The sequence below is a fragment of the Apodemus sylvaticus genome, chromosome 2 (genome assembly GCF_947179515.1).
Source record: "Apodemus sylvaticus chromosome 2, mApoSyl1.1, whole genome shotgun sequence".
Taxonomy (NCBI): domain Eukaryota; kingdom Metazoa; phylum Chordata; class Mammalia; order Rodentia; family Muridae; genus Apodemus; species Apodemus sylvaticus.
Genome location: NC_067473.1, coordinates 54,596,607 through 54,622,058, shown reverse-complemented (window position 1 = coordinate 54,622,058; position 25,452 = coordinate 54,596,607). Strand labels below are relative to the sequence as shown.

At 44.3% G+C, this 25,452-nt stretch overlaps 1 protein-coding gene across 1 annotated transcript; it reads right to left on the bottom strand.

Moving 5' to 3' along the window:
• Positions 1 to 958: 958 nt before the first annotated feature.
• Cpa2 (carboxypeptidase A2) lies at positions 959 to 24,553 on the bottom strand. Its single transcript, XM_052173379.1, has 11 exons — positions 24,438 to 24,553; positions 21,805 to 21,886; positions 21,004 to 21,138; positions 20,383 to 20,478; positions 18,594 to 18,695; positions 16,524 to 16,622; positions 15,051 to 15,161; positions 13,835 to 13,925; positions 11,372 to 11,571; positions 8,340 to 8,424; positions 959 to 1,197 (listed from the first exon to the last, which is right to left on the bottom strand). Exons 1-11 carry the CDS (start codon positions 24,500 to 24,502, stop codon positions 1,010 to 1,012), a joined length of 1,254 nt encoding a protein of 417 aa, XP_052029339.1. The 5' UTR covers positions 24,503 to 24,553; the 3' UTR covers positions 959 to 1,009.
• Positions 24,554 to 25,452: the final 899 nt, after the last annotated feature.

Here is a 25,452-nt window from a genome sequence, read left to right as displayed (position 1 = left end):
GTCTTACTTGCTTCTGAGTGCTTCTCATTCTCTTTCTTTTTAAAGATTTATTTATTTGATTTTAAGTGAGTGGTTTGCCCACATGTATGTCTGTGTACCATGTACCTGCCTGGTTACCACGTACCCTGTGACCTTCAGGTTAAGAGAGGACATCACATGCCCTGGAGCTGGAGTTACAGTTGTGAGACACCATGTGGGCGCTGGGAATCAAACTGGGGTCCTCTGCAAGAGCAGCCAGTACTCTTATGTGCCAAGCCTTATCTCCAGCCCCATCTCTCCTTCTCTTAACCCTCATGCTCAACACAAACATTAAAATATCTTTGTTAGCCACTTCCCCTCCAAAATAATCAAGAGCTGGGTATGGTAGCATGTGCCTGTGATCTCGGCACTTAAGAAGTAAAGCCAGGAGTTCAAGTCCAACCTCAACTACAAAATCTTTGTCTGAAAAAAATAAAACAGTCAATGTTATCATGTGTAACTCAGTACACTTTTAAAAGTTAAGGGATGCTGGGAATAGTTTACTTAGAGCAGGTTAAAGAAAAATACACAGATACAGCCAGGGACTTGTGGCTTTGGGACAACAGACATCAGGGAATTAGGAGCTGGAAATGAGTTCAATGAGGAAGTGCTCACATAGCAAGAACAAGTCCCTAGATTCAAACCCCAGGACCTGGGGGATGGGGGAGGGGTTAAATACTGCTTCCAGACTAGGACTGAAAAAGGAATAATGGGAGGGGGGGCAGGGGCTGGTGAGATGGCTCAGAGGTTAAGAGCACCGACGGCTCTTCTGAAGGTCCTGAGTTCAAATCCCAGCAACCACATGGTGGCTCACAACCATCTGTAACAAGATCTGACGCCCTCTTCTGGTGTGTCTGAAGACAGCTACAGTGTACATATAATAAATAAATGAATCTTTTTTTAAAAAAAAGATAAAGAAAAAGGAATAATCAGAAGCCAGTTGTGCTTTGCACCACAGAGGTTTAATGGCATTTGTCTGGTCTGCAGATCCCTAGTAGGGGTGGTCTCGTACATGTTCCATGATGGTCTTCAGGCCAAGCCAGGTCTCTTCCGCCGTGGGCAAGATCTGCTTGGCTGGCAGGAGGAAGCCATAGAAGCCTGTGTCTCTCAGTTCAAAGGCAAATGAGTATTTGATGCCAAGGTCATAAGCCCAGTCGATGCTTCCACCACTGGCCTGGTCTGAGGGACGAAAGGGAATGAAATCTGATGCACTGTCTCTGTAGACCTTGGGTATGATCAAAGATAAATCCTAGCGGGGCAGTGGTGGCACACGCCTTTAAACCCAGCGCTTGGGAGGCAGAGGCAGATGGATTTCTGAGTTCAAGACCAGTCTATAGAGTGAGCTCCAGGACAGCCAGAGCTACACAGAGAAACCCTGTCTTGAAAAACAAAACAACAACAACAAAAAACACAACAACAAAGATAAACTTGGGCTTCTAAGCATGGGCTTCAGGGACAGGCACTGTCTACTAGGGGTTCATGCTTATGACAAGAACCAGACCCCCCCAAAAAATGCACAAACATAGTTTAAAACAAAAATGGTGTTCAAGCGGACACTATACTTAGACTTTCTTTGGTGTTCTCAGGAGCCTCTTGACTTTATCTACCCATTTGGAAACCATTTGCTCAATGTCCTAATTGTCACCTTCCCGTTTTTGAAGGACACACCATTTCCTTCTTTCGAAGGCACGTACATTGTTTTCTCTAGTGGGATAGAATGGATTACAAATCCAGTGAGTGACTTGGTTCCTGGCTTCAAGCCCATCAGATGTCAAATCACGTGCCCAGTGCTAGGGATCATGGGTAAGCCAGCACAATAATAAAGCATGGCCACCACATAGCACACGACGACGTGGCTCATGATAAAGAAAGATGGCATCAGGCTACAAAGTCCTGAGGTATTCATGAGTCAGAAAAGCTAGGCGATAGACTGGCCCTGAGGCCCGTCCCAGGAAGAACAGGTTGAGGTAGGTAAAGCTGGAGGAAGCCACAAGGTACCTAAGAGACCAGGGAGGCTGTTATAAGAAAGACCTGGACTCAAGGTTAGTGTTGCAAATTATACCTGTCCCAAATCCAAAGTCTTGGAAGCAGAAGTGGTTTTGGATTACAGATATTTTTGAGATTTTGGAATAATTGTATATGCATAAGATATCTTGAGGATGGACCCGAATCTACCCATAAAATGCATTTGTGTGTTATATATACCTTATATAGTCATAGCCTGGAAATCAATTTATCACTGTGGTTAGTATACCTGTGCCTTCACTTAGACCTGTCCCGTAAAAATTTTCCACTGGCAGGGGAAAGTTTATTCTTCTCCAGAGTTGGGAACATTTTGGGGTTGAGACTTTTGAATTTGGGGTGTTTAACCTCCAAGCCCAAGGATTTCTGTAACTGGTGACTGTCTTCCCCTGTTGCAACCACCACAGTACCTAGCAAACAGAAAACACTAACTGGGACCTGCCTGACTTGAATGAATCCTCTTGGGTTCCAAGGTTACCACCTTGTACTTTTGGCAGAGCCAATCCCACTGAGAGGTGTAGAGGCCCTCAGACAGAATCTTGACCCTGCAAATCACTAGCTGGTGACATAAAGCAAACCAACTTATCTCTCAAGTTCCAAAAGATTAATGTGGAAAAAAAAAGAAAAAAGAAAAAAGAAAAAAAAAGATTAATATGTCAGTGGGGACAAGTGACATCTTATGACACAGGGCAGCAAGAACTAGACATAAGCCATAAGCACAGTGCTTGCTTGTGCTCACTACATGTATCTTTACTGACTCCTCTTATGCCTATTTTGGTCTGAGGAGTGCTATCCCCATTGTACAGAAGAAGAAACTGAGGTCAGACAATCTATGTAGTGTCAGTTATGAGCTAGCACCTGCCTGGCATGCACTAGGTCCCAGATTCAATCCCCAGTGCTGTGAAAAAAATCAAATCTATTGAGTGTCAGTAATGATTATAAGTGTCACTATCAATTATAATTATCATTATCAATTATCAATAAATAAGGAGGGCCTGGTCAAATTAGATTACATCAGAGATAATGGTGGGGAACAGGGCACCAGCCAATACTTCTACAGGACTTGAGAGTTAGTGTGCACTTTCATTCCACATATTATCTCTGAGTCTCTCAGCAAGCCATTTTACAGATGGACAAAAACAAGAAAGGATAGGTAACTGCCCCAACGTGACTTGGTTCCAAAGTGTCAGAACTATAATTCAGATACAGGGTTCTGTCCCCAGTAGTTATATTCTTTCTCCTGATGTCTAACTCTCATGACTATGTGAAGCGCTTTCAAAGCCCTTTGCAGGCAAGAAGTTACCCAGGAAATGTCTCACCTTCCAAAGATGTGCATCTGGCCATGGCTTGGAGAGCAGGTGCTCAGCCCGGAGCTGAATGCCAGCCTGAGTCACGAGGCAAGACACACTTAGCTAGTTCTTAGAGGACTAATTATTCTCCAGGTTAGGGTGGGGCAGGGTCTCAGCAGCTGCACTGAGAAGACCTGCAGCCAGGAGTGGCACGTATGAAGGACCAGGTCCTAAATGAGCACATAGAAAACCTGCGTGTGTCTGATATTTTCTTATTGGAACTATCTTTGATACCTATGTCCTCAGCAGAAAAAAAAAAAAATACACTAACTAACCCCCCAGCCTTCCAAGGTCTAGAACACAAGGGGAGATGAAAACCTAAATCCCTTATAAGGAAATAAATGAGATGTAGGGCTACAGAAATAGCTTAGCAGTTAAGGGCACTGGCTGCTCTTCCAGAGGACCTGGGTTTGATTCCCAGTATCCACATAGCAGCTGACAATTGTCTTAACTCCAGTCCCAGGGGATCTGATGCCTTTGTTGGCACTATGCAGACACATAATGCACAGACATAATGCAGACCAAACACCTATATGCATATTGTAAATTAATAAACAAAAAAGTAAAGACTTAGTAGCTTAAAAAAATAAAATAATGAATTTATTTAAAAAAAAAAGACAGACAGACAGACAGACAGACAGACTGGGATGAGACATGTATAGGACACAGGATGCATTCTTCAGGGATACAGGATGCATTCTACCAACATCCATCCTACACTCCAACTTCCACCCAAGCCTGACAAACGAGAGCATGAACTTCAACAATATAAGTTGTTGCCAGGGTCCCAAGCGAGGCCCACTCTCTGTGCCCACTGCCAATACTCAGGGGCTCTGGAGATTACCCTGGGAGCCAAGGATATGGCTCAATTGGTAGATTACTTTCCTATCATTTATAAAATCCTGGACTCAACCCCCAATAGCACGTAAACCCATTATAGCCCACACCTATAATCTCAGCACTCAAGAAGCTGAGGCAGGAGGATTAGATGTTGGAGATGATTCCTGGCTACTTAGTAAGCTTGAGCCAACCTGAAATACCTGAAGTACCATGTCAGGTAAGGCCGATACCATGCAGAACATGGTGTTAAGGCTCAGCAACTGTTTGCAGATCAGACTTCCCAGAGAACAGCCTAAAACACACATAACAAAACCTCAAAACCCGCCCGGGCAGTGGTGGTGCACGCCTGTAATCCCAGCACTCTGGGAGGCAGAGGCAGGCGGATTTCTGTGTTTGAGGCCAGCCTGGTCTACAGAGAGAGTTCCAGGACAGCCAGGGCTACACAGAGAAACCCTGTCTCGAAAAAACAAAACAAAAACAAAACAAACAAAACCTCGAAACCCATTCACTCCACATGGATGGTTAATCTTTCTATGGAAATATTTTCCCAAAAGACCATCTAACCAAAAAAGAGCTTGCTTATAAAGTATAAATTGTAGCATTGCCTTACATAAATTGGACAAATCCAAAGACCTTATAACTGAGATTTATCAATAAAATAACAAATAACTAACATGCAAAAACAGAACACTCTACCGAAAAAGATTTAAGTAGATGGATACAAGATATACACATGCATTGACTTCAGCCAGCTAAATATGATTGTATTCATTGACAACAAATGTCATTAATTTAAAAAAAGAGAGAGAAAGGGAGGTGGGGAAAAAGTCATTAATTAAATTGAACATGATAAGAAATATGATAAATGTTGAATTTTGTCCTATAAAATTTAGTGTATTATAGATCTCAGAAAGAAAGAAGCAAACAAACAAAGAGGAAAACAGGCATCCATAATCTAAGCAGAGAAACTTCCATGACTGCTTGCATCATCAGAAATACTTTTGCAGGCTGGAGAGATGGCTCAGCAGTTAAAAGTCACTGACTGCTCTTCTGAAGGTCCTGAGTTCAAGTCCCAGCAACCACATGGATGGCTTACAACCATCTGTAATCTGAGATCTGAGTCTCTCTTCTGGAGTGTCTGAAGACAGCTACAGTTTACTTACATATAATAAACAAACAAATAAATCTTTAAAAACTAAAAAATAAATTAAAAAAGAAGTACTTTTGCATTCCCATGAAGCATTCTGGATTTAATGAGTAAACTTCACAACTCTGCCTTTTAAGATTCCCATGAAAGGAAACCACAAGTAGCTGGTTGTGGTGGTCCACACCTTTAACCCCAGTGCTTAGGCAAAAGCAGGCAGATCTTTCGAGGCTGAAACCACATAGTCTCCAAAAATAGAAACGCAAGCAAACAAAAATGAAAACCATAACTAACAAGTGAGTAGTCCCACAAACCTCCCCTCCGCCCCCACCATGGGTGGAGCTCTGTCCGTGCTCACAGCAGTCAGAGAGAGGTCCCCTCGCTCCCTGCTTGCTCAGTCCCCCCTTCTCGGCATCTCCACTGTGCAGCCATTACACATATATGTATTCATATGTGTACTGTGTGTCTTAAAAGCAGACAAACAACACAGGATAAAACCCAGCCTCCTGTTCTGCATCCTCCATCCCTCCTCTCAGCCTCTCTCCTGTACCTGCCAAGGCCACTAATGAACTAGTCACAGAAACCCAGTGGAAAATGTTCCTTCCTGAGCGCTGACCTTTATATGGCTTTTATCATTTTAACCACTGTCTCCTTTTTAATAATTGCCCTTCTCGGTCTTTGAAATTCAAGGTCCTCAGCTTCTCTGCTTGGTCCCCCGCTGCCTCTCTCCTCCCAGGGTTCTTCCCACGCCAAATATCTCCCTGCTTGCCTGTCTCAACCTCCATCCATATCAAGCCTTCGTAAGTCAATCTCTCTCCCTTTCTGCTCCTCCCTCTCCTCTCTGCCGCTCTCAGGGCCTACAAACCCTACAGACCCAGCCCAGTGTGCGGTGCACGCCTCTGATCCCAGCACTTGAAAGGCAGAGGCAGGTGGTTCTCTGTGAGTTCAAGGCCAGCCTAGTGTATAGAGCGAGTTCCAGGACAGCAGTGCTGTTAATACAGAGGAAAAAAAATGAAAAAATAAAATGTCTTGAAATGAAAAAATTAAATTAAATTAAATTAAAAAGCCTGTGAACCCTACAAGTACCTCAAATCAGTATTTCTATAACTCATACTCTTTCCAACATTCCCCTTTTATGACCCAGAATGTCCCTCTCAGTGCGTGGCACAATCCAACGACCTTCGGCCTTCCGCAAGAAACTCGTGCCGAAGACTTTCCACCCTTAAAAGGACAAGGGCCAAGGGCATGTCCCAAGCACTGCGCATGCTCTGCGCATGCACTGCGCATGTCCTGTTGTCACTTGGACCATCTCCAACCCTAATTGGAGGACGTACTTACTTCCAGTCCATGACCACTACAGTTTCCACTCAATATTTCAACTGCTTCACTGAAAATTCCAAGATGGCTTCCAGAATCTTCAAATGAAAGTCTCCACATGGCACCCAAAACCCCATCCCACGGTCTCCCTTCCTCACATCTTCTGCCCCAGCAATCCCGACCCTACCTGTGGCCCTCAGAGCCCTCCATCCGGCTCCATGCTTCAGTCCCCTTGGATCTGACAGTCAGAGGATATAGCCCTTTGTTCCTTTGTCAGCTGCCTGATGGCTACCAATCTTTAAAACCCTGCTCCCTTCCAATGCGAAGCTTCCCCACCACGTTACATCTCCGACCGCAGCTTTACAATATTTTGGAGACATACATAACCTACTACCGCTCACACATCCTAATATTCCTTTACATTCCTGTTCATCTCTCTTCAGAGTGACCACTGAACAGGCAAGGTAGTTCAGCAGGTAAAGTTTGCACTGTTGCAAGCCAGATGATCTGAGTTTGATCTCAGGAACACAGAAAGTGGAAAGAGAGAACTGACTCCCACAAGTTGTATTCTGACCTACACACACACACTATGCAAAAGAAATTGAGTTCTTGGTAGGTTTCTTGTATCTGCAGTACTTAGCATCAGGTTTAGCACAGGCAGATGCTTAATGAAAGCCTGATTAATATAAAATATCTGCCTGAGGCTATGTTCTACTAGCTTCCAAGGGACCTCTGGGCACAGGACATTGTGGAAATGGACACTTGACTGTATAGTTTTGAGTGTCTAGCTTTATCTATAAGGAAAGACATTTAAATGGTTCAGAATTGAGGGTGTGCCGAGATCTCCTGGTGTACCACTGGAAGACAGAAAAGTCTCACAGAGTCTCACAGCGAACTTCTAGATGTACCCCTGCCTCAGCTGCCTTTCTCTCCCCCCCCCCCCATTCAGTGCACAGAAAACCGCCTGTAACAGCAACTTCCCATGGAACCAGCCAGGAGTTTTCTGTTGTCGCTGTTTGCTTTGGCTTTGAGTTTTTCATACTGAAGACTGAACCCAGGGCTTTTGAACTCAGGACCTCATGCACGCTAAGCATATACTCTACCATTGCACTAACCCCTCAGCCTCTAAAGAGGTCCCCTTAGAGAAGCCTTGTCCATTCTTTCACCACTTACAGTTCATAAACCTACTCAAGACGGGAGTCCCTCTTGGCCAGGAAAGGGAAGATTAATTAAAGAACATGACTTTTAGAGTAAGTTTTGATAAAGGTTTCTTGTTTGTGTTTTGTTTTTCAAGACATGGTTTCTCTGGGTTACAGCTCTGGCTGTCCTAGAACTCGATTTGTAGACCAGGCTGGCCTTGAACTCACAGAGATCTGCCTGTCTCTGCCTCCAGAGTGCTGGGATTAAAGGAGTGTAAACAAGCCGAGGAGACAGCACAAAAGTCACATCCCCAGGAAATCTTTTGTTATGACATCATAAATATTTCATGGGGAACCTAGACCTTCTGGGGAAAAACAGGTAAGGTTGGGTTATGTGCACGAGAGTCATCGCTTTCATGCGAAGACATTTCAAAGCATTCGCCCAAATTCAAATGTTGCTCTCCTCTTTATAGGTCACTTGTACAAACCCCTAGCAGGTTAGATACTTACAGATGACAGAACAGATGGGTCCCACTTCATAACTGGTACCGTGGAGTCTTTTCAAAGACTGAGCAGCCTTTTGGGCCACTTCATCCTGGAAGGAAAAGTGAATTGATAAAATGTGCCTCATGGGAAACCAGTTACCCAATATTCTAACATAGATACGGAGGCCTGGTTAAGCGGGCTCATTCCTTAGCTCACACAGACGCACACCCATTTCTTTTCTCTCAACCGTTTCTCTGGAAAGTAATCACGTGTTGTTCTGCGGTGAACATACAACAGGACATAGTCATTCTATCATTATGCAGCTGTTTCGATGCTCCAGAATCCATTATTTTACCTCTAGCTCTCCTTGTTTAGAAACATAAATGGAAAATACTATCCAAGTATTGGTGGCCTGAGAAATCACTGAGTGGGTAAAGGTGTTGGTGGCTGACAATCTGAACTCAGTTCCTGTGACTCTCATGGTAGAAGAGAACCAGGTCCTGTGAGCTGCCCCCTGACTGCCACATAGACACACAAAGTAAACACATGCAGTTTTAAGTTTTTTAGGAAGTAGGCTGGAGGGATGGCTCGGCTGTTAAGAGCTTCCTCTTAACAAGATGGCTGCTCTTCCAAAGGATCTGAGTTTAAGTCCCGAAACAACATGGTAGTGTACAGACGTATATGCAGGCAAAACACTCATATACATAATATAAAATAGTAACAATAATAATAATAATAGTAATAGTAATAATAATAATAACAATAAAAGCTTGCCAGGCTGTGGTAGTACATGCCTTTAATCACTTCTCAGGAGGCAGAAGCAGGTGGAACTCTGTGAGTTCAAGAGTAACCTGGTGTACAGAGTGAGTTCCAGGACAGGCAAGGCTTGTATATAGAAAAACTCTGTCTCAAAATACAAAAAACAAACAAACAAAAACAAAAAACAAAAAAACAAAACTTTTAGAAAGTTGTGTAGGCTTCAGGGGACTAAAGCGAACGTGTGTGCACTGACTTCAGGATGTACCTGGGAAGTTTGTTGGGTTTTTTTCCCAGTTGATCCCTATTGGCTTATTTTCTGTGATTCTCTCTGTTTCCAAGAAGCAGACCTCAGCAAAATATTTTCCATTACTCAAGGGTTCCATTTTTGACTGATTGGGGCTTTACTGTCCTTGCTAAGGATAAATGTAAGGTCTTGAACTTGGGTCCAGGAAAACAACTGTACAAATACCAGATGGGGAAAACCTGGCTCAGCCAAAGCCTCGGAGAGCCTGGGGGTTTCAGTTGTCAATGAGCCCAGCATGACTCAACAGCACGGTGCAACTGCCAAGAAGCTAAGGTGACCCTCAACTGGAGGAGAGGGGGGGGGATGAATAGCAGCTACAGCCACTTTGCTCCCGATGCTTAACCCACAGCACAGGCTCTGCAGTCACTTTGGGGGCGACCTTTCAAGAACACAGGCAAGCAAAGCTGGCATTCAGAAAACAACACCCGGGACAGGGTGGGAGTTTGGTCCCACATTGTAAGTCCTTAAAGGACTCAGGATAGTTTGGAAGCGGGGTGCAGTATAGGAAGATCAGGGAGAATCGGGTGTCTAGCCTTTAAGTAATTTACAGATTTATCTCCCAAAAAAAGAGCAAACTTGGTCAATATGGCCAGATGACAGAGCAGACAACAACAAGGGGAAACTCAAATAGGCAAGCTTCTGTACCACAGGAATAAGATCCCTTGAAGGCAGAGGCACCCAGTTCTAGGCTGCAGACTACAGAGCTAGCTCACAGACCCTTGAGCACGGGATTTGAACAACCGAAGATTACCTAAGTGTAAATGTAGACCCATAAAAGAGATATCAAGAGGAAAAAAAGTATTTTCAAAGGTATGAAGGGGTAGGGGGAAATATGTTACTTGAAAGGGGAAAAGAATACAACAGGAAACAGAGGAGGAAGATGAGTATAGAGGCAAGAAAAGACAGAAACAATATTTTTAATGCCATAATGAAACCTAATATTTTGTATGCTGATTTTTAATTAAAAATAAATTATATTTAATTTTTTTAATGTGAAGAGAGAGTATATTTAGGTTCCTACCAGTCTTGACATCCCCATCCAACCTCCCCCCAAGATGTAACTTTGGTAACAAGTCCTCTTCAACCCTGAAAACTGTCCTAACAAACCGAAAAATCCAACCGATAAGATGAAAGATATATTTGAACTAGAATTATCTATTCTATGACAGCCTGGGGCCGCTGGCAAAATTCTATTTGAAGGTAAATTGTCCAAAAGGTCTCAATTCCAGGCTTATCCCTAACAGATGGGTTTCAAAATCAAGCCTAAAAGCCAAATTGGAAATATTTGCACATTCTCTTCATGCGGGAATTGCTGCTGCTCAATTGTGAACAGCTCCCTGAGATGTCACCATCTGACCCAAGACTGCAGCCAATCTGTTTGTTTCTGAAATGGGAAAGATGACAGAAGGAACTGAGTTAGGGAGGAAAGCCTTTTAAGTACACATCATATACCAGTGCGCTGTCATATCAAGTCACAGAGCCAAAGGCAACAACGGAGTCCTAGGGAATTCTGGGTAGCCATACCACTCAGCACAGAGCATCTGTCCAGCAATCCAAGAACCTCGATTCCACATCCAGGTCACATACGGTGGGAATCAAAGGTGGTGGCAGGCTCCTAAGGCCAGTCATGGCAATACACATCTGTACCCCAAGCACTCAGGACACTAAAACAGGCAGGAGAATCACCACTTTGCAATTTTACAGCCAATCTGGACTAGGATACCCACAGTAAGACCCTGTCTCAAAAAGAAAAAAAAAAAGAAGGGAAAAAAAAAAGGAAAGCAGATTCCGGGATCATCTGTGTCAAGGCACCATTAATTTCTATGAATTCTATTTCCCAAAGAAACTTAGTCTGCATTGGGTGTGTGTCTGATTACCTTCATAGCCTGTCACTAATAGTCCTCCTCCTCAGTGTCCAGCTTTATGAATGGAACTTCACTTGTCCACACAACAGGTGTGGTCATTAACTCAAAATGTCAATGTAGGAACTCACCAGCTCACTAAAGTCATCGGGGTTGGCACATTTGTAGCCATAGGGGAACATGAGCAGTTGGGAGTAGCTGTGGAGGGTGATGAAAGCTTTGACTTTCCCATGGCTCCGGATGAAGTCCACTATGGATTTCACTTCAACTTCAGAGTTGGCCTTGGGTCCGTGGTATGAATCAGAGCAAGGGTTGCTACTGGCTCCAGGTCCTGGTGGGATGAAGAAAGAAAGAAGAAGAGGCCTGGTTAGGACAGCAGCTTTAAGAAGACACTGTAGCTGGTCTACAGAGTGAGTTCCAGGACAGCCAGGGCTACACAGAGAAACCCTGTCTCGGAAAAACCAAAGAAGAAGAAGAAGAAGAAGAAGAAGAAGAAGAAGAAGAAGAAGAAGAAGAAGAAGAAGAAGAAGAAGAAGAAGAAGAAGAAGAAGAAGAAGAAGAAGAAGAAGAAGAAGAAGAAGAAGCTGATGTAGCTGGGCACAGGTGGTAGACCAGAGGCAGAGGCAGAAAGATTTCTGAGTTCAAGGCCTGCCTAATCTACAAAGTTCCAGAACAGCCAAGGCCATACTGCAGGATGGGTGTTAGTTACCACATGCATGAATAAGTTCCTCCCGTGTAAATCAGAATAAACCTATGCTTGTGTCAGGTCGAAATCCCTGCTCTAAGGGGATGGCCAGGGAGCAGAAATGAACTCATCCTGGACACGTCTCTTCTTTTAAAATACGGACCCTCTCTCTGTACAGAAGAAGGAGCTATCAGATTAGATCATCTCCCTCTGTGGGAGCTGTTGAAAGAACAGCTCCCGAGTTGGGTAGGGAGTTCCGTAACTTCACTTTCTGGGACCAATTCAAATTTGTAGAGTCCAAGAGTAGAAGTTTCTAGGCATCTGTATTTCCAAGTCACAAAGTCACAAATGTAAGGAACCTCTGACACGCTTTCCACCCTGAAGAAATCAGAACATTTGACAAGGCCACCTTTGCCCTCGATTCTCTCAACAGCTATAGTCGTTGCTCAAGATGCCTAAAAAACGGGGGTCACTACAGGCCTGGCAGGGGCTGTGAATGCTGGAGAATCTCTTAAAGAGCAGCTGGGGGATTGAGATTTCCCAAGGTCTCTACATGAACTGGGTGAAATCCATGTAAATATAACTTATGCCAGCTTATGTTAAAATTATTTAAGAATTATGTTTCAGAGGGGAAAGAGGCATTGAATTACTAGATCCAGTTCAATATTTTGGGTCTAGTGCTCTGATTATGTTTTTTTCTATGCAAAAAAAAAATTGAAGAAGAATAAATCATTAAAGCAATGAATGAAGTTACCACTCATGCGTGCCCCATCACACATCCCTAGTGGGTCTTGTCTCAGTTCTGTAACTCTCGAGAATTCATTTGGTTTACAAATATTTAATGATTGCTCTCGGTGTTGCAGACTCTGTGCTAGTTATTAGGAAAAAAGACACAGCACCCAGCGTCAGGGTTTGTATTACTTAATCTTCATTGTCATCTTAACTAGATTTAGAACATCTAGGAAACACACCTCTGGAAGGTTCTGAATCTTTCCAGAGACATTTAACTAAGAAGAAAAAACCCACCCTAAACCCTGAATGCGGTAGCACAGTCCCACAGGCTGGGTTGTTTGCGTGAGTGTAAAGGAAAGGGGGAAGCTACTTGAGCCAAGCACCCATCTCTCTCTACTTATAGACCAGAGACAAAACGCGAACATGGTCTTCATGTTCCTATTACCACTGTGCTTTCTCTGCTACCACGCCATGTTCTTTCCAACGTGTAGCGAAAATAAACCTTTCTTCCCTTGAGAAGAAGCTAGTCACGTATTCGGTTGCATCAATGAGAAAAGCAACTAATGTACTGTTTCAGAAAAGTAGTAGGGGGAAAAAATAACAAACTTCAACTCTGTGATTACTGAAACAGGTTTAACTGGTGCCTAAAAGCATAAAAGAACGCCCAGCTGGCTTGCCAGAGGACCCCCCAAAGAGAAAAGCTGAAGTCAATGAAATGTTAGCAAGCTAACATTTTATCTTTGACTGTAATTTGAAAATCCATTTCTTAATTCCATTTGTACTTCTTTTTTGTAAGCTTTCCTTCTCGAAGCATCTACTAGATGATGTAATGCATCTCTTCCTTACAGATCCTAACCCCCTCTAGCGGTTGGTCGCGCGGCTTCCCGCACCCCCGCCATTGTGCAAAGCCTGGCATCTTAGGCTCAGAGGCTGAACGCGACTACAGCCTGCGGGAAAACCAAGCTGTAAAGCAAACCGAATTAAATGCTGCCTGGAGCTGTGACAGGGCTGCACTCCCGAGAAGTGAGAGAATTTAGTGAAGTGTTTCAAAGAGGGTTTTTTAATGACTTGAATCCTAAATGGACTAAACGGGCTGAAGGCACTGCAGAGCCCTGCAAACCAGTCAGTCGGCCAGAATTCAGTCTGGCCATCCCTAGAGATGACACCCGGGGCTCACCTCCGAAATTTGCATCCCAGTTCCGATTAGGATCCACACCAACACAGAGGCTTCCCGCCTGTTTAGACCGGGTCTTTCGCCACATACGATTCTTTAAACATCCAAACAAATACGAATATGGAAGAAGAAAAAGATGGTCATCCCTTCTGGTCAGCAGGTCCCTCTCCCGTGTGTTAGTTCCCCGTTCCCTTCCTTCAGAACTGCGCGCTATTTCTTTTGCCCAGAGCTGTCAAAAGGTCCCCACTTTATGTACTTCTCTCAAGGAAATGCCTGCCAAACCATGTTCCATAAAACACGGGTATGTTAAATGCTAGCCACCACCACCACAAAAAAAAAAGGGGGGGGGGACGAAAAAAGAAAAAAGAAAAGAGATGGAATTTGTGAGAGAATAGTTTAGGAAAATATGGGGCTAAATTGGTAACCCTACTACAGAACTGTCACGGTGTTTAATGTGTTGTGTTTTGTTTTGTTTTATTTTGTTATGAACCTCTAAGAGTTAATAGGCCTCCTTCCTCTGGCTTGCCTGTGGACCCTATAACTATCTGTTCATGCAGCGAGCATCTCAGGCTGTGAGCAGGGAAGGTAGTCTCTTTGAAAATGCTTCTGTCATTGTCATTACTATCTGCTATCTACCAGAATAAACTTGAGACTGATTCATTCTGAATATGCATGAGGTCACAATGCCATAGTGGTGCTTTTGTAATGGTGTCTTAGGGGGAGGGACCCCATATAACTCCTTTTACTGATATTACAGAGGATTTCTTTGACAAATTATAAGTAAAAATGCTAGGATGCATTGTGCTACCTACTTAAATCCTGTAACAATCTAACTATCAAAAGGTAATATCTGCCCTCTCTCTCTCTCTCTCTCTCTCTCTCTCTCTCTCACACACACACACACACACACACACACACACTCAGAGATAATTGGAACAAATCTCCTAGGTGACTCACTGCAAGCCCAGCACTCCAACAGTCCATCATAACAGCTGAACTAGGCTCTGGCTGGGTGGACACGGAAAGACAGAATAGTGTCAGAATAGGAACCAATCATAAACACTTCCCGGTGCCACTACTGAAAGAGCAGGTATTCTGCTTAGAGTAAATCAAGAACAGACCGATTACTCTTGTTTGGTTTTCCACATCCCTGTGTGTCTTAAGTCCTGCAGATGTCAAAACAACACAAAGCAACAAGTAAAACAATTGAGCGACTTACAGTGGTTTGGGAGAACACATATCCGTCGGGGTTTGTGACAGGCAGCAGGAAGATATCGAGAGTATTAAGAAGAGAAGTGACGGCTGGGTCTGTTCCATAATCAGAAGCAATCTGAGGAGAGACATAGACTTTCAATCTTACCACCCGCTTTCCCCAGAAGATGTATTGCAAGACATTACGGCCCTGTGGTTTTGTGGTTTGTGGGGTGGGGTGGGGTGTGTGTTTGTTTGGGTTGCTGTTATTGCTGATTCCAAACATGAATTAGGGACCACTGTTAATCAATGGGAAACTTTCAAATCCCGTGGAGTACAGTATCTTGCAGAGTCCATAACTTTCCTTTCTGGTGACAGTAATTTTCTTATATTAAATAAATACTAATTTTATTTTCCTTATTAAGTAAATATCACCATCTTTTTCTCTGGCAACCCTCTGTCCCTGAGATTTTTTGTTTTGTTTTTTGTCTGTTTTTGTTTTTGGTTTTGTAGTGAAGCTTTTTGCAATGGTGGGCAATGGTATGTGTGTGGCTCATTTGGATCTATAAATTTTTAAAACTTGATATTTGAAAAAAAACTTGATATTCATTAATCCTCCAATGGGGTGACTTTCCAAAAGAACTCGGGACCAACATCAGATGGCTTAAATATGCGGGGACTTTGCTAAAGATATGGAGAACTGGTTAAATTCCATTTGGGGAATTACATTTTGACTGCAATCAATTGCAGGAGAGCTGAAGTTTCTGCTGGATTAAAATTTATTCATTTCCTGTGCTCAGCCATCCTAAAGGCATTATTATTCAACTGTTAAATATCCATTTCATAATACCCTAAAGGTAACCGCATTTTAATTGAAGGGAAAAATGTATCAGTCGGCATGCACGTGGTTGCGCATGCTTGAATGATCTGATGTGGATTGATTTCCTTTGCTCATGAATTAACATTCTGATTTATAGCATGTCATTTTGGAATTACTTAAGAAATACCAGCCTAGGTCACACCCAGCATCGTGTCCTGGCTCTTGTGCCAAGGACCATGTGGAAGAGAAAGATTGCTACGTTCCGACTTCAGAATCAGATTTGGGCAAGATTCAGAACGACCCACACCCCCTCAGCTCGGTTCACTTTAGATCTGTAGGTTAGAGTCTTCTCCGAGTTTCCATTTGCTCTCTGAAGCCCTTTCAGGACTTTGTAGTGGAGGCACCTCCCTCTAAGTACCAAGCTCCCCTCCGGCTCCTAGGCTGAAACTCGACACCCTTTCCAATTCTTCTGGCATGCTGTGTTTTTTAACAAGGGGCCCTGGGACTCGGTACGGTGATCCTGGATGGGATAATACCAAAGAAAAGAAAGTCTGTTTCCTGCCGCTGTGGTGAGCGGAGGATTTGGCTGAGTGCTCACAATCAGGCCCACCAGGGCAGTGTGTCTTTAGAGACCCTAAGTCCCAAAAGACAAAATATGAGAGGAATTTTAAGCAAAATGACCTTGTTTGCTGTCCACAGTGCGGTGGCTTGTGTGACCCACTCTCGAGCGTGGATCCCCGCGTCAAGCCAGATGGCTGGCTTGTCTCCTCCCGTGCTGAACTGCAAAACAAACAGAGCGATGGAAAGAGCTTTTCCCCAGTCGCCTGACCGCCTCTCCCCACAGGGTCCTTCTCTGTCCCCTTTCTGTTCTCCATGGGATTAAGAGAACAAGAGGAGATGGACAGGCAGCACTGGCTTGATTCTTCTGTCAGTTTGTTTAGTCCCTTTCTTTACAAAAAGAAGGAAGAAAGAAAAAAACAGGCTTAAATGCAGACTGAGAAGCAAAGCAAAAATGTTCTCCTTTGATGTTTGCAAAAAAAAAAATATTGTAGATCATGTAATGAAAATATGCTCACATTATAAATTAGGGAAGAAACAGGTTTCAGGTAGTACGTCATTCTTATATTTTAAAAGACTAGTTCATGTGGCAGGAAGCATGCAAGCAAATGTGTGGGGGTGGTGAGGAGGGGTGAGAAGGGGAAAAAGAAAAGAGAAAATATTTACAGCTATCACCCTATAGTGGTGAATTCGAGTTGCCAAAGCTATTCCTTGCCCTTTTTGTCTGTTCTTCTGTTTTTCAATGTTTATGCACGGATCTATTATTTCTGTTCTAAGAATCTCATTGCAGCCCTCTGAGTCCTGCATCAAAACAGCCGACTTGCTCCCCTGCGCTCTCCAGCGCTTCAGTTGTATAATCTAAGGGACCGGGTTATTTGGAACAGCGGCCTTGCCAATTGAATCACTAAATAGGAAGAAAAGATTATTTTTGCACCATCAACTTCTACCTCTGTGTAGCATCCCAAGCACAACAGATAAGGTAAATGAGAAATGCAAATTCTTGCTAGGATTTTCACATTTCACAGGTTTGGGAAAGTTTTGTTGAAAATGTGTTGAGTCTTTTCCTTCAGAGTGTTCAGATGTCAAAGGTAGGGAACTTAAAAAAAAAAAAAAAAGCAAAACAAAAAAATGTCTCAACGTCTCAACCACCAAACCACTTGGAAAAATCGAAGGCCAGGAAAAACCAAGGCGGGAGAATTCAGAGTTCCCTGAGGTAGGCCAGATGGAAAAGGAAGGGGCATTAGTGAGCGCCAGCCAGGCTATGCAGCAGTGGCAGCCACCCCCCAGGCCAGCTTTGGGGAACCGCTCCTGAGGAATCCACGTCCCAGTTAGTCAGTTGGTTCCTAGCCACAAGGTTTCCAAATTTAGTAGGGCTTTGTGACATTACCTCCTCACAACACACCCCTTAACAAACTCTTTCTAGGAAGTCTGGGGAAATAATTTTCACTGTTTTTCTGAACAAAGTGCAAATGCTTGAAACTATCATCCCGAAACTGTTAGGGGTGGAGGCACAGTGAACCTGAGCCTTTCTGTCGCCTAAAAACAACAACAACAACAACAAAAAAACCAAATACCTTCATTCCAGGACATCATCTTTGCATTTAGTTGTCTATCATCTTCTGCACACAGAGAAACTGGTTTTGCTTTGTTTTAGGGTTTTGGATTTTTTTTTTTTTTTGCCTTTTTGCTTTTTTGCCTTTTTAATATGGTTCGAACAATTACTAGGTGCGTTTTGTTTGCTTGATTGTTTGTTTTTGTGTGCTTTTAAGCTGGCTTTTACAAGAAAAGAGAGAAGAAAAGAAAAATCCGCAAAGAACTCCCACTTTGATTAATTTCCCCAGTGCTCGCCCGCCCCTCCCCCGCGCCCGCCGCCTCTCCTCCTCGGCTCCAATTGGCGCGCTCGGCCTGGCTCCCCACGAACGCATCTATCAGGACACATTAATTCTCTTCTGCAGACCTGCGTCAGCGTGCAGGAAAAGAGGAAAAAAAGGAAAAGGAAGGGGGGCGGGTGGTGGTGGGGATGCTCAAAACCAGCGAAGACCGGTTAGGAAGAAAAAAGGAAAAAAGAAAAAATATATATATAGCGAGAGAGGAAAAAGGGGGATAAAAACGTGCTCTGCAAGCCCAGCTGGGAGGAGCGGGATTCTAGAAGCATCATCAGAGGGAAAACAAAAGTCACTGCTCCCGTTATACCTTGAGCACATTCATGGGCCGATTTTCAAAAGATGAACCGATATTCACTTTGCTCACTAGACCAGGGTTCTCAGCCACGAGGTTATCCATTTCTTGGTAAATCTGGAAGGTTCAAATGATAAACAGGCATCTGTAATTGAGTGACGGAGCGAATGCAGTTATTAGGGTCTTGTCGCCCTTCCGTTCGTTCCGGGTCTCTCCGCATCCCGGCTGGGGGCGGCAGGAATCCATCACCCGCATGATGAGTCACTCTGAAAAGGAGAAGCCATCTTGCCGCAGCACCGCCGGTTCTTTCCAGTTCTGTGCAAGTAAAATGGCACTTGCCTAATTTGCCTGTGGCTTTCTCCCCGCTAGACCACGTCCAGCAGGGGAACTCTTTCCCCTTAACCAGCAATCCATAGTGGCACCAAAAGAGATGAGGCCGACTTGTGTTACAAAATACAAAATGCGCTAGTGCAGGCCCCGGGACAGTGGAGACATCCTCCGGTCACTGGCTACTCTGACCCCATTTTTTAAGGCTCATTGAAATTCTGAGCGTTCCCCACATATCAAGGCTTCTACTGTTACAGAGACAGACCTGAAACAGTATCCAGCTGTTGCCAGCATTTGCTGCAGGCAAACACCTATTTGTTAGATCTGCAGTTGGCATAGAACATGCTTTATACATACATATATTCTTTCACACTCTTCTTCTTTTTTTTTGTTTTTGTTTTTGTTGTTTTGGATTTTGGTTTTTTTTTTCGAGACAGGGTTTCTCTGTATAGCCCTGGAGCTCACTCTGTAGACCAGGCTGGCCTCAAACTCAGAAATCCACCTGCCTCTGCCTCCCAGAGTGCTGGGATTACAGGTGTGTGCCACCACTGCCCAGCTTACACTCTTCTTCTAGCAGAACTAAGACACTTTTTTCTTAAGTGGGAGAATTTTAGGAAGGTAGCAAGACACATATATAACATATATTACCAGGTGGTATTATCCCATGTTCAATCATGCTGGTATTTCTGGCAGTGAAACAAATTCGTTCAAGCCATATCTGCCCCACTCCCAATCATTTTAAATGGCTCTTACCATTAAATAAATTACAGCAAAAAAAATTAATACATCTTAAACTTTATTTGTTGGCTTATTGCCCTCTTAGTCTTTCCTATCTTTTCTTCGCCTCCTAGTCCCCATTGTCACCGCCGATCTGACAGTGCAGATGAATAGATCCATACCAGTTTCCCCCCAAAAAGGCTCTGTGTCACACTGGTAAGTGCCACGCATTCCAAGTACCTATATAGCAACCCATGGCCCTGACAAAGAAAAGACTGAGACCCAGAAAGGCAGAGAGAGACTAGACTTTTTGCTACTGTGTGACCTTGAATCAATGTGCACTTTGGGAACCCCCAACATACACACTGACCCTTGTGTGAAAGTCAGCTGATTCAGAGTGGCCCCTGACACATCCAAGACCACAGTCAATGGTCGCTCTTGAGTCACTCTGTAGCCTATGCAGCTTAAAAATCAGCAAAGGAGTGCTGTGGGAAGAGTGTGAGAGAGCTATTTGTGGACTCACTTAAAACATTCTTGGCACCTCCAAAATAACTGTGTGGGTGTGGCCGTTGGGATGGACAAGTGGACTTCAATTCCTGCATTAGGCAGGCACCCACTACGAAATCTGAGGGAGACTTTAGGAAGCATGGAAATAGAAGGAGAATAATATCTAAGTTACCCAATCACCCCCGGAGGAAGTAGCCTTGTCCTCAGAGAAAAGAGCGACTGGTTTCTCTGATCTTCATTTTGAAATGCCTACCTCTTCCAGGGTGTGGTAGGCTTCAAAGTTGAAGTTACCACCACGCTCTCTTTGCTGGTTGAACAGCATTTCTTCACGCTCTTGATCCAACAGAACCTAAAGTAAAACGACTCTATGATTTGTACTGTATGCATTGCACCAGCAATGCATTCAGTCTGGCGGGGTAAATCACGGGTTGACACTCGGGACCCAGGACCAAGCTTTCCTTGCTGTGTTTGCATCTCATCCGTAGGCTCTGGGTCAGATGCCTCTTATTCTGGTAGTACTCAAGAATGGATGGGGCAAGCATGAGCTGGGGCCAGGTAGCAGCTGCAGGCTGGGGGGGGGGGGCAGGAGTTGGGTTTAACAGTGCTTAGAGGGCCTTCAGGCCATCTTGTGGCTCAGCCTGCCTTTTCGAGTTAACTTCTAATTAAAAGCTACTTGAATCACAGCTTGGTCTCCTTCCTTTTGTATGAAATGCAAAACAAACAAACAAAAAAAAAACAAACAACAACAACAACAAAAAAAAAAAACAGAAGATGTGCCTCCCTGCCATCCTGCATAGGAGTTCACACTGACAGCACTCGGGCCCCGGAGGAGGAGCAGCAGGCCCCTCCACAAGGCTGTTCTCTGGACACTTACTTGAACATCTTCGATCATGGTGGAATAAGCAATCCCCTGGGACTCCAGGAAAACTTTGACGGCCTGGATGCTGGCAAAAGGAACTCGGACGTGGACTGTCTGCTTGGGAATGGTGGGGGATTTCCAAAAATCAAGCTGAAAGAAAAAAAGAGCCAAGCCAAGGTAATGACCGAATCGCTCTGGGGGAAATAGATAGTCGTATACTGATGGATTTCAATAATGCAATTGGTTGCCTAGTTTCTTTTGAATCATTCCAGAACCACTGCGATACAGCAACAAGAGGTTCTGTGCACCCAAGGGTCAGCAAATATGTTGTTTTCAGCACATACACACACACACACACACACACCATGGCCAGATATTAAAATTGGCAGAGGAAAAGATGATTTTAAATTATGGGAGGTCTTAAAAAAATAAAAATCAATCTGGCACTCAAGAGGTCCAATTCATTTCATCATGGGGTATTAATGCCATAAATTATGTTAAGGGGGAAATAATGAGTTAAAGGTGTTCAGCTTTCACATTTTCCATCTTTTCCCCCCCAAGTCTTGCAGTGGTCCTGTGAGATATGAAGAATGATATATTTTTTCCTCAGTTTTCTGATTGTGAAAATGAATCACCGCAAAAGAAGACGATTTGCTCAGGGCTGTAGAGTGGGAGTCCAGGCTTTTTTGGAACCCAGGCTCAAAGAGCCAGCATCCCACAGCTACCTCCAAGGAGTCGGGATACAAACAGAAGCAGCTGCCAATCATGCTGGCTCTATTTACTGGAGGGGGAAAACGTGGATGGTATGACAAATACCTCAAGATGCTCTTCAGCCTCCAGTTGCTGCAGAGTCTTCATTTGCTCTTCATCCCTTGGGATGATCTCAAGAACTTGATCTCTAAAATATATTAACCACAGACGCGACCTTAAAAGCCAAACCTGTTCACCATTTCCCGTCCATTTTTTGCTCCAGTCAGCCTCTTCACGGAGGTGAATGCAATCATCTCCTTCACAAGCCAGAAACTAATAGATCCTATACTGACCCACACCCCAGCATGAGGAGGTGATCCAATGGCTTTATTTCCTCCAAGGAAGTGTTATCTAAATAATAATTAAGAGGTATACCTTCTCCTAGCAGGAAGCTTGCCATTAAAGTTTCCTTTCCTTGAGCTAATGAGTATTTGTCAGATAACACATGCTGCTCATAAAGCACTGCCTCTTAAAACATGTCTGTTCCTGCTTTTCAGGGAGGAATGGAAAGGAAGAAAGAGGAAAAGGAGAATAATTAATTTGGTGCTCGCAGGAGGAATTAGATCCACATCTGGGGACACATGACGTTTTCTGGTTGCTTTTTTGTTTGTTTTATTTGGGGGACTGAAAATATAACAAGAGTACCATCTCCAGGTCCCAGGGTCTAAACAAACTTGGGGCATATAGCGGGAGAAAACTGAGGTCCAGGCAAATCAAATTGTGGGTCATACCCACACGCCCACACACACAGAAGCTCGAAGGAGAAAAACCAATATCACGGCAGAAAAGAGAAATTCCCAAACCGGCAAGTGTAGTGTTAGCGAAAATTTGGGTAGAAGAGCCTTTTGCTTAGTAGAAGAGCCTTATCTTTTTCCATCAGTTTTCCAAGCAGGCTGACTTCTTGCTCATGTGCTCTGGAGAAGGAACAATGCAACAAATCACAATAGAAGGGGTGAGGACAGGAAGCCAGACCTTCAGATATGGGCTCCACTCGATTTCCACGGCTCTCCCGTGTGACACACAAGTGGCAGAACGCAAGCTCCTCCAGCCCCTTCCGCCTGCAAGTAGCCATCTGCCACAAATGGTCTGAAATTTCCTCCATTTGGTCTCATTACTTTTAGATAATGCATGGACTCCCAGGAGTCCATCTTTAAAATGAGGCACTGGGAAAAGTAACACATTAGACTAGTAGTTCCTGGTATGCTTTCAAAGGGACCGCAGCCCCCAGGAGTTGCTCAGCCAAAAAGGGAGGGGTATGACTTTAGAAAAAAAAAATCCCTCATAGATTTTTTTGTTTCTTTGTTTGTTTTTTGTTTTTTTGGATTTGGTTTTTTTCGAGGCAGGGTTTCTCTGTATAGCCCTGGCTGTCCTAGAACTCACTCTATAGAGGGGCTGGCCTTGAACTCTGCCGCTGCCTCCCAGAGTGCTGGGATTACAGGTGTGCGCCACCACGCCCGGCCCCCTCATGGATTTCTAATGCATACTTACTTAGTCAACATTCTAGAAATCCTAAAGTTCATTTCATTCTCTGATTCCCAAATTGAATTGGCTAGCTATTCTCATGGCTTTGTAAATTCCCTCAGAATACTCTCCAAAAATGCACCCTTGCCGAACGGTGGGATCGGGACTGGTGTGGGTGCTGGCACTTGGGAGGCAAAGGCAAAGGAAAGCTGCAAGTCAGGGGGCTGAGGGCAGCCTAAGTCACCGATGAGTGAGGGCTGCCAGGGCTGCAGAGTGGGAACCTGTCTCAGCAAAATGAGCAAAACGAAATAGAGCAACCAACGGATTTCAAAGCAAGGGTGAGTGAGTCCTAAAGCCCGGGGAGGCATCACCTGACACCTGCAGCCAGGACCGACCTTCGTCCTCCAGAGGCGGCCCTACCACCCAGATAAGAAACCTGAAAATAGGAAGGCAAGTGCTGACAGGAAGGATAGAGTCCAGAGAGGTGGGAGGTGGGTGGGAGACCGGGCCCTTAGGATGACGCCTGAGGCAAGTATAGACATGGCATCCCTTCCCTGCTGTCTGTCAGCCCCACATTCCGACCCCTGGAAGGAAGGGGGTGAGGTCAGTTCTGTGAAAATTCAATTTTACAAAATGGAGTCACTCCTGTCGCAGCCCATAAAAATATTGTCTAAGGTCATGGGAAAGGAAGAGGAATAGGTTTTGAACTCTTCTCACAGAACCAACTCTCCCAGAGACAGCCTGCCCTGTCTGTAAAGCTGTTCTTCCTTAGCAAAAGATGGAGGAACTCCCAGGCTCAGCTGTAAGACTAACTCCACACAGTAATTGTCCTTGGTCTCCAGTCAGAGCCTGCAGGCTCCCACAGGCACCGGAAGTGTCAAGGCACTTCCATTCAAAATACGTTTCTCCCTCATGCAAACTCCCTAACCTCCCCTCTGTTGTCTGCACATTGTAGAAGCCACCATAGCCTGTGAGTGCCCCAATGTGCAATCCTATTCTTTCTTACCAGATAAAAGGTCTCTGGGGCTTTTGATGGTTTCCATTCCTTTCTACCTCTAAATTCATTCGCGTCCTTTTTGATCAACTCCTACCTTTCCAGTTATCTCCCCACAACCTAAGAGAGCTCTGCAAACACAGAGCGCATTCATCCCTTATTCTGGGACCAAGTTGTGATCAAATGGGAGGTTTTGGGAATCAATTGAGTAGAATCCAAATAAGCACCAGAAAATGTCACTTACCCCACAAATGTTTCTTGACAGTAGATATACCCAAATAGGGCAACCAATAACAGGGTCGGTCTCATGGTCAATGCTTTTCCCAGAGTCCAGAGTTCAGAGCCCTTCCTGAACTTTATAGGGAGCAGGGCTCAGGACTATCTACTGGCCCTGTGAGAATTCAAAGGAATTCCCATATGGCCAAATTCTCACCTGCTTGTGAAATTCTCAAGGTCCCAGATAGCAGAGAGCACTATCGCCAGTCTGTGTATTTTCCTTTTTTAGGGTGAGATAACAGATTTCAATGGAAAGAAAACAAAATTGCTACAGGATACCAAGGGCAAATCAGACATTTATGATTGAGAACCTAAAGTGCCGCTAGCCCTGCTGGGAGATAGAAGCCAGATTAATAGACCTAGAGGTTAAAGTCCTTTCTGGGTCTCGAACAAAGCGTTCACAGTAATTACCCAGCATCCCGTCCATCATATCCCATCACTTTGCTCATTCGTTTATTTTTACAGTGTTTACCCTGAAGGGCTGTAGTCACTCAGTCCACATCTGCCCAGGGTCCCTGGAGATGTGGCCCGGCCCGGCCTCACTCTCTATTAAATAAGCAAAACAGAATGCCTTGTAATATTTAATTCCACACTGTCTCTAAAGTGATCCATCTACATTTGTACCAAATTAATACCTCCATTGCTGAGCTTCTCAAAATGACAATAATTGTAGCAGTAAAGACCCTTGCTGAGAAAGTTTGTATTTCAAGGAAGGGCTTTACTTCATCACAAATTCCTCTACGCAAGAAAGCAGTGTGGTATCTGTTTCTCTGAATTTCTTTAAGCAATTTGCAGTTCTCTCTCTCTCTCTTTCTCTCTCTCTCTCTCTCTCTCTCTCTCTCTCTCTCTTCCTCCCTCCCCTCTCCCCTCTTCCCTCTTCCCTCTCTCCTCTCTCCTCTCCCCGCCTCCCCTCTCTCCATCCCTCCTTCCTCCCTCAGATTGTCCTCAAACTGGTTTTGGAGCTGACACTAGCTTTGAACCCC

Bases quoted from the DNA above. Each gene is read 5' to 3' on its own strand.
- Cpa2 (XM_052173379.1), bottom strand. From the start codon at position 24,502: ATGAGACCGACCCTGTTATTGGTTGCCCTATTTGGGTATATCTACTGT. The intron at 20,479-21,003 runs GTAAGTGTCCAG...GTTTTACTTTAG, and splicing joins CCATGATCGAAGATGTTCAA to GTTCTGTTGGATCAAGAGCG. The intron at 8,425-11,371 runs GTGAGTTCCTAC...TTTTCCTTCCAG, and splicing joins CCGATGACTTTAGTGAGCTG to GATGAAGTGGCCCAAAAGGC.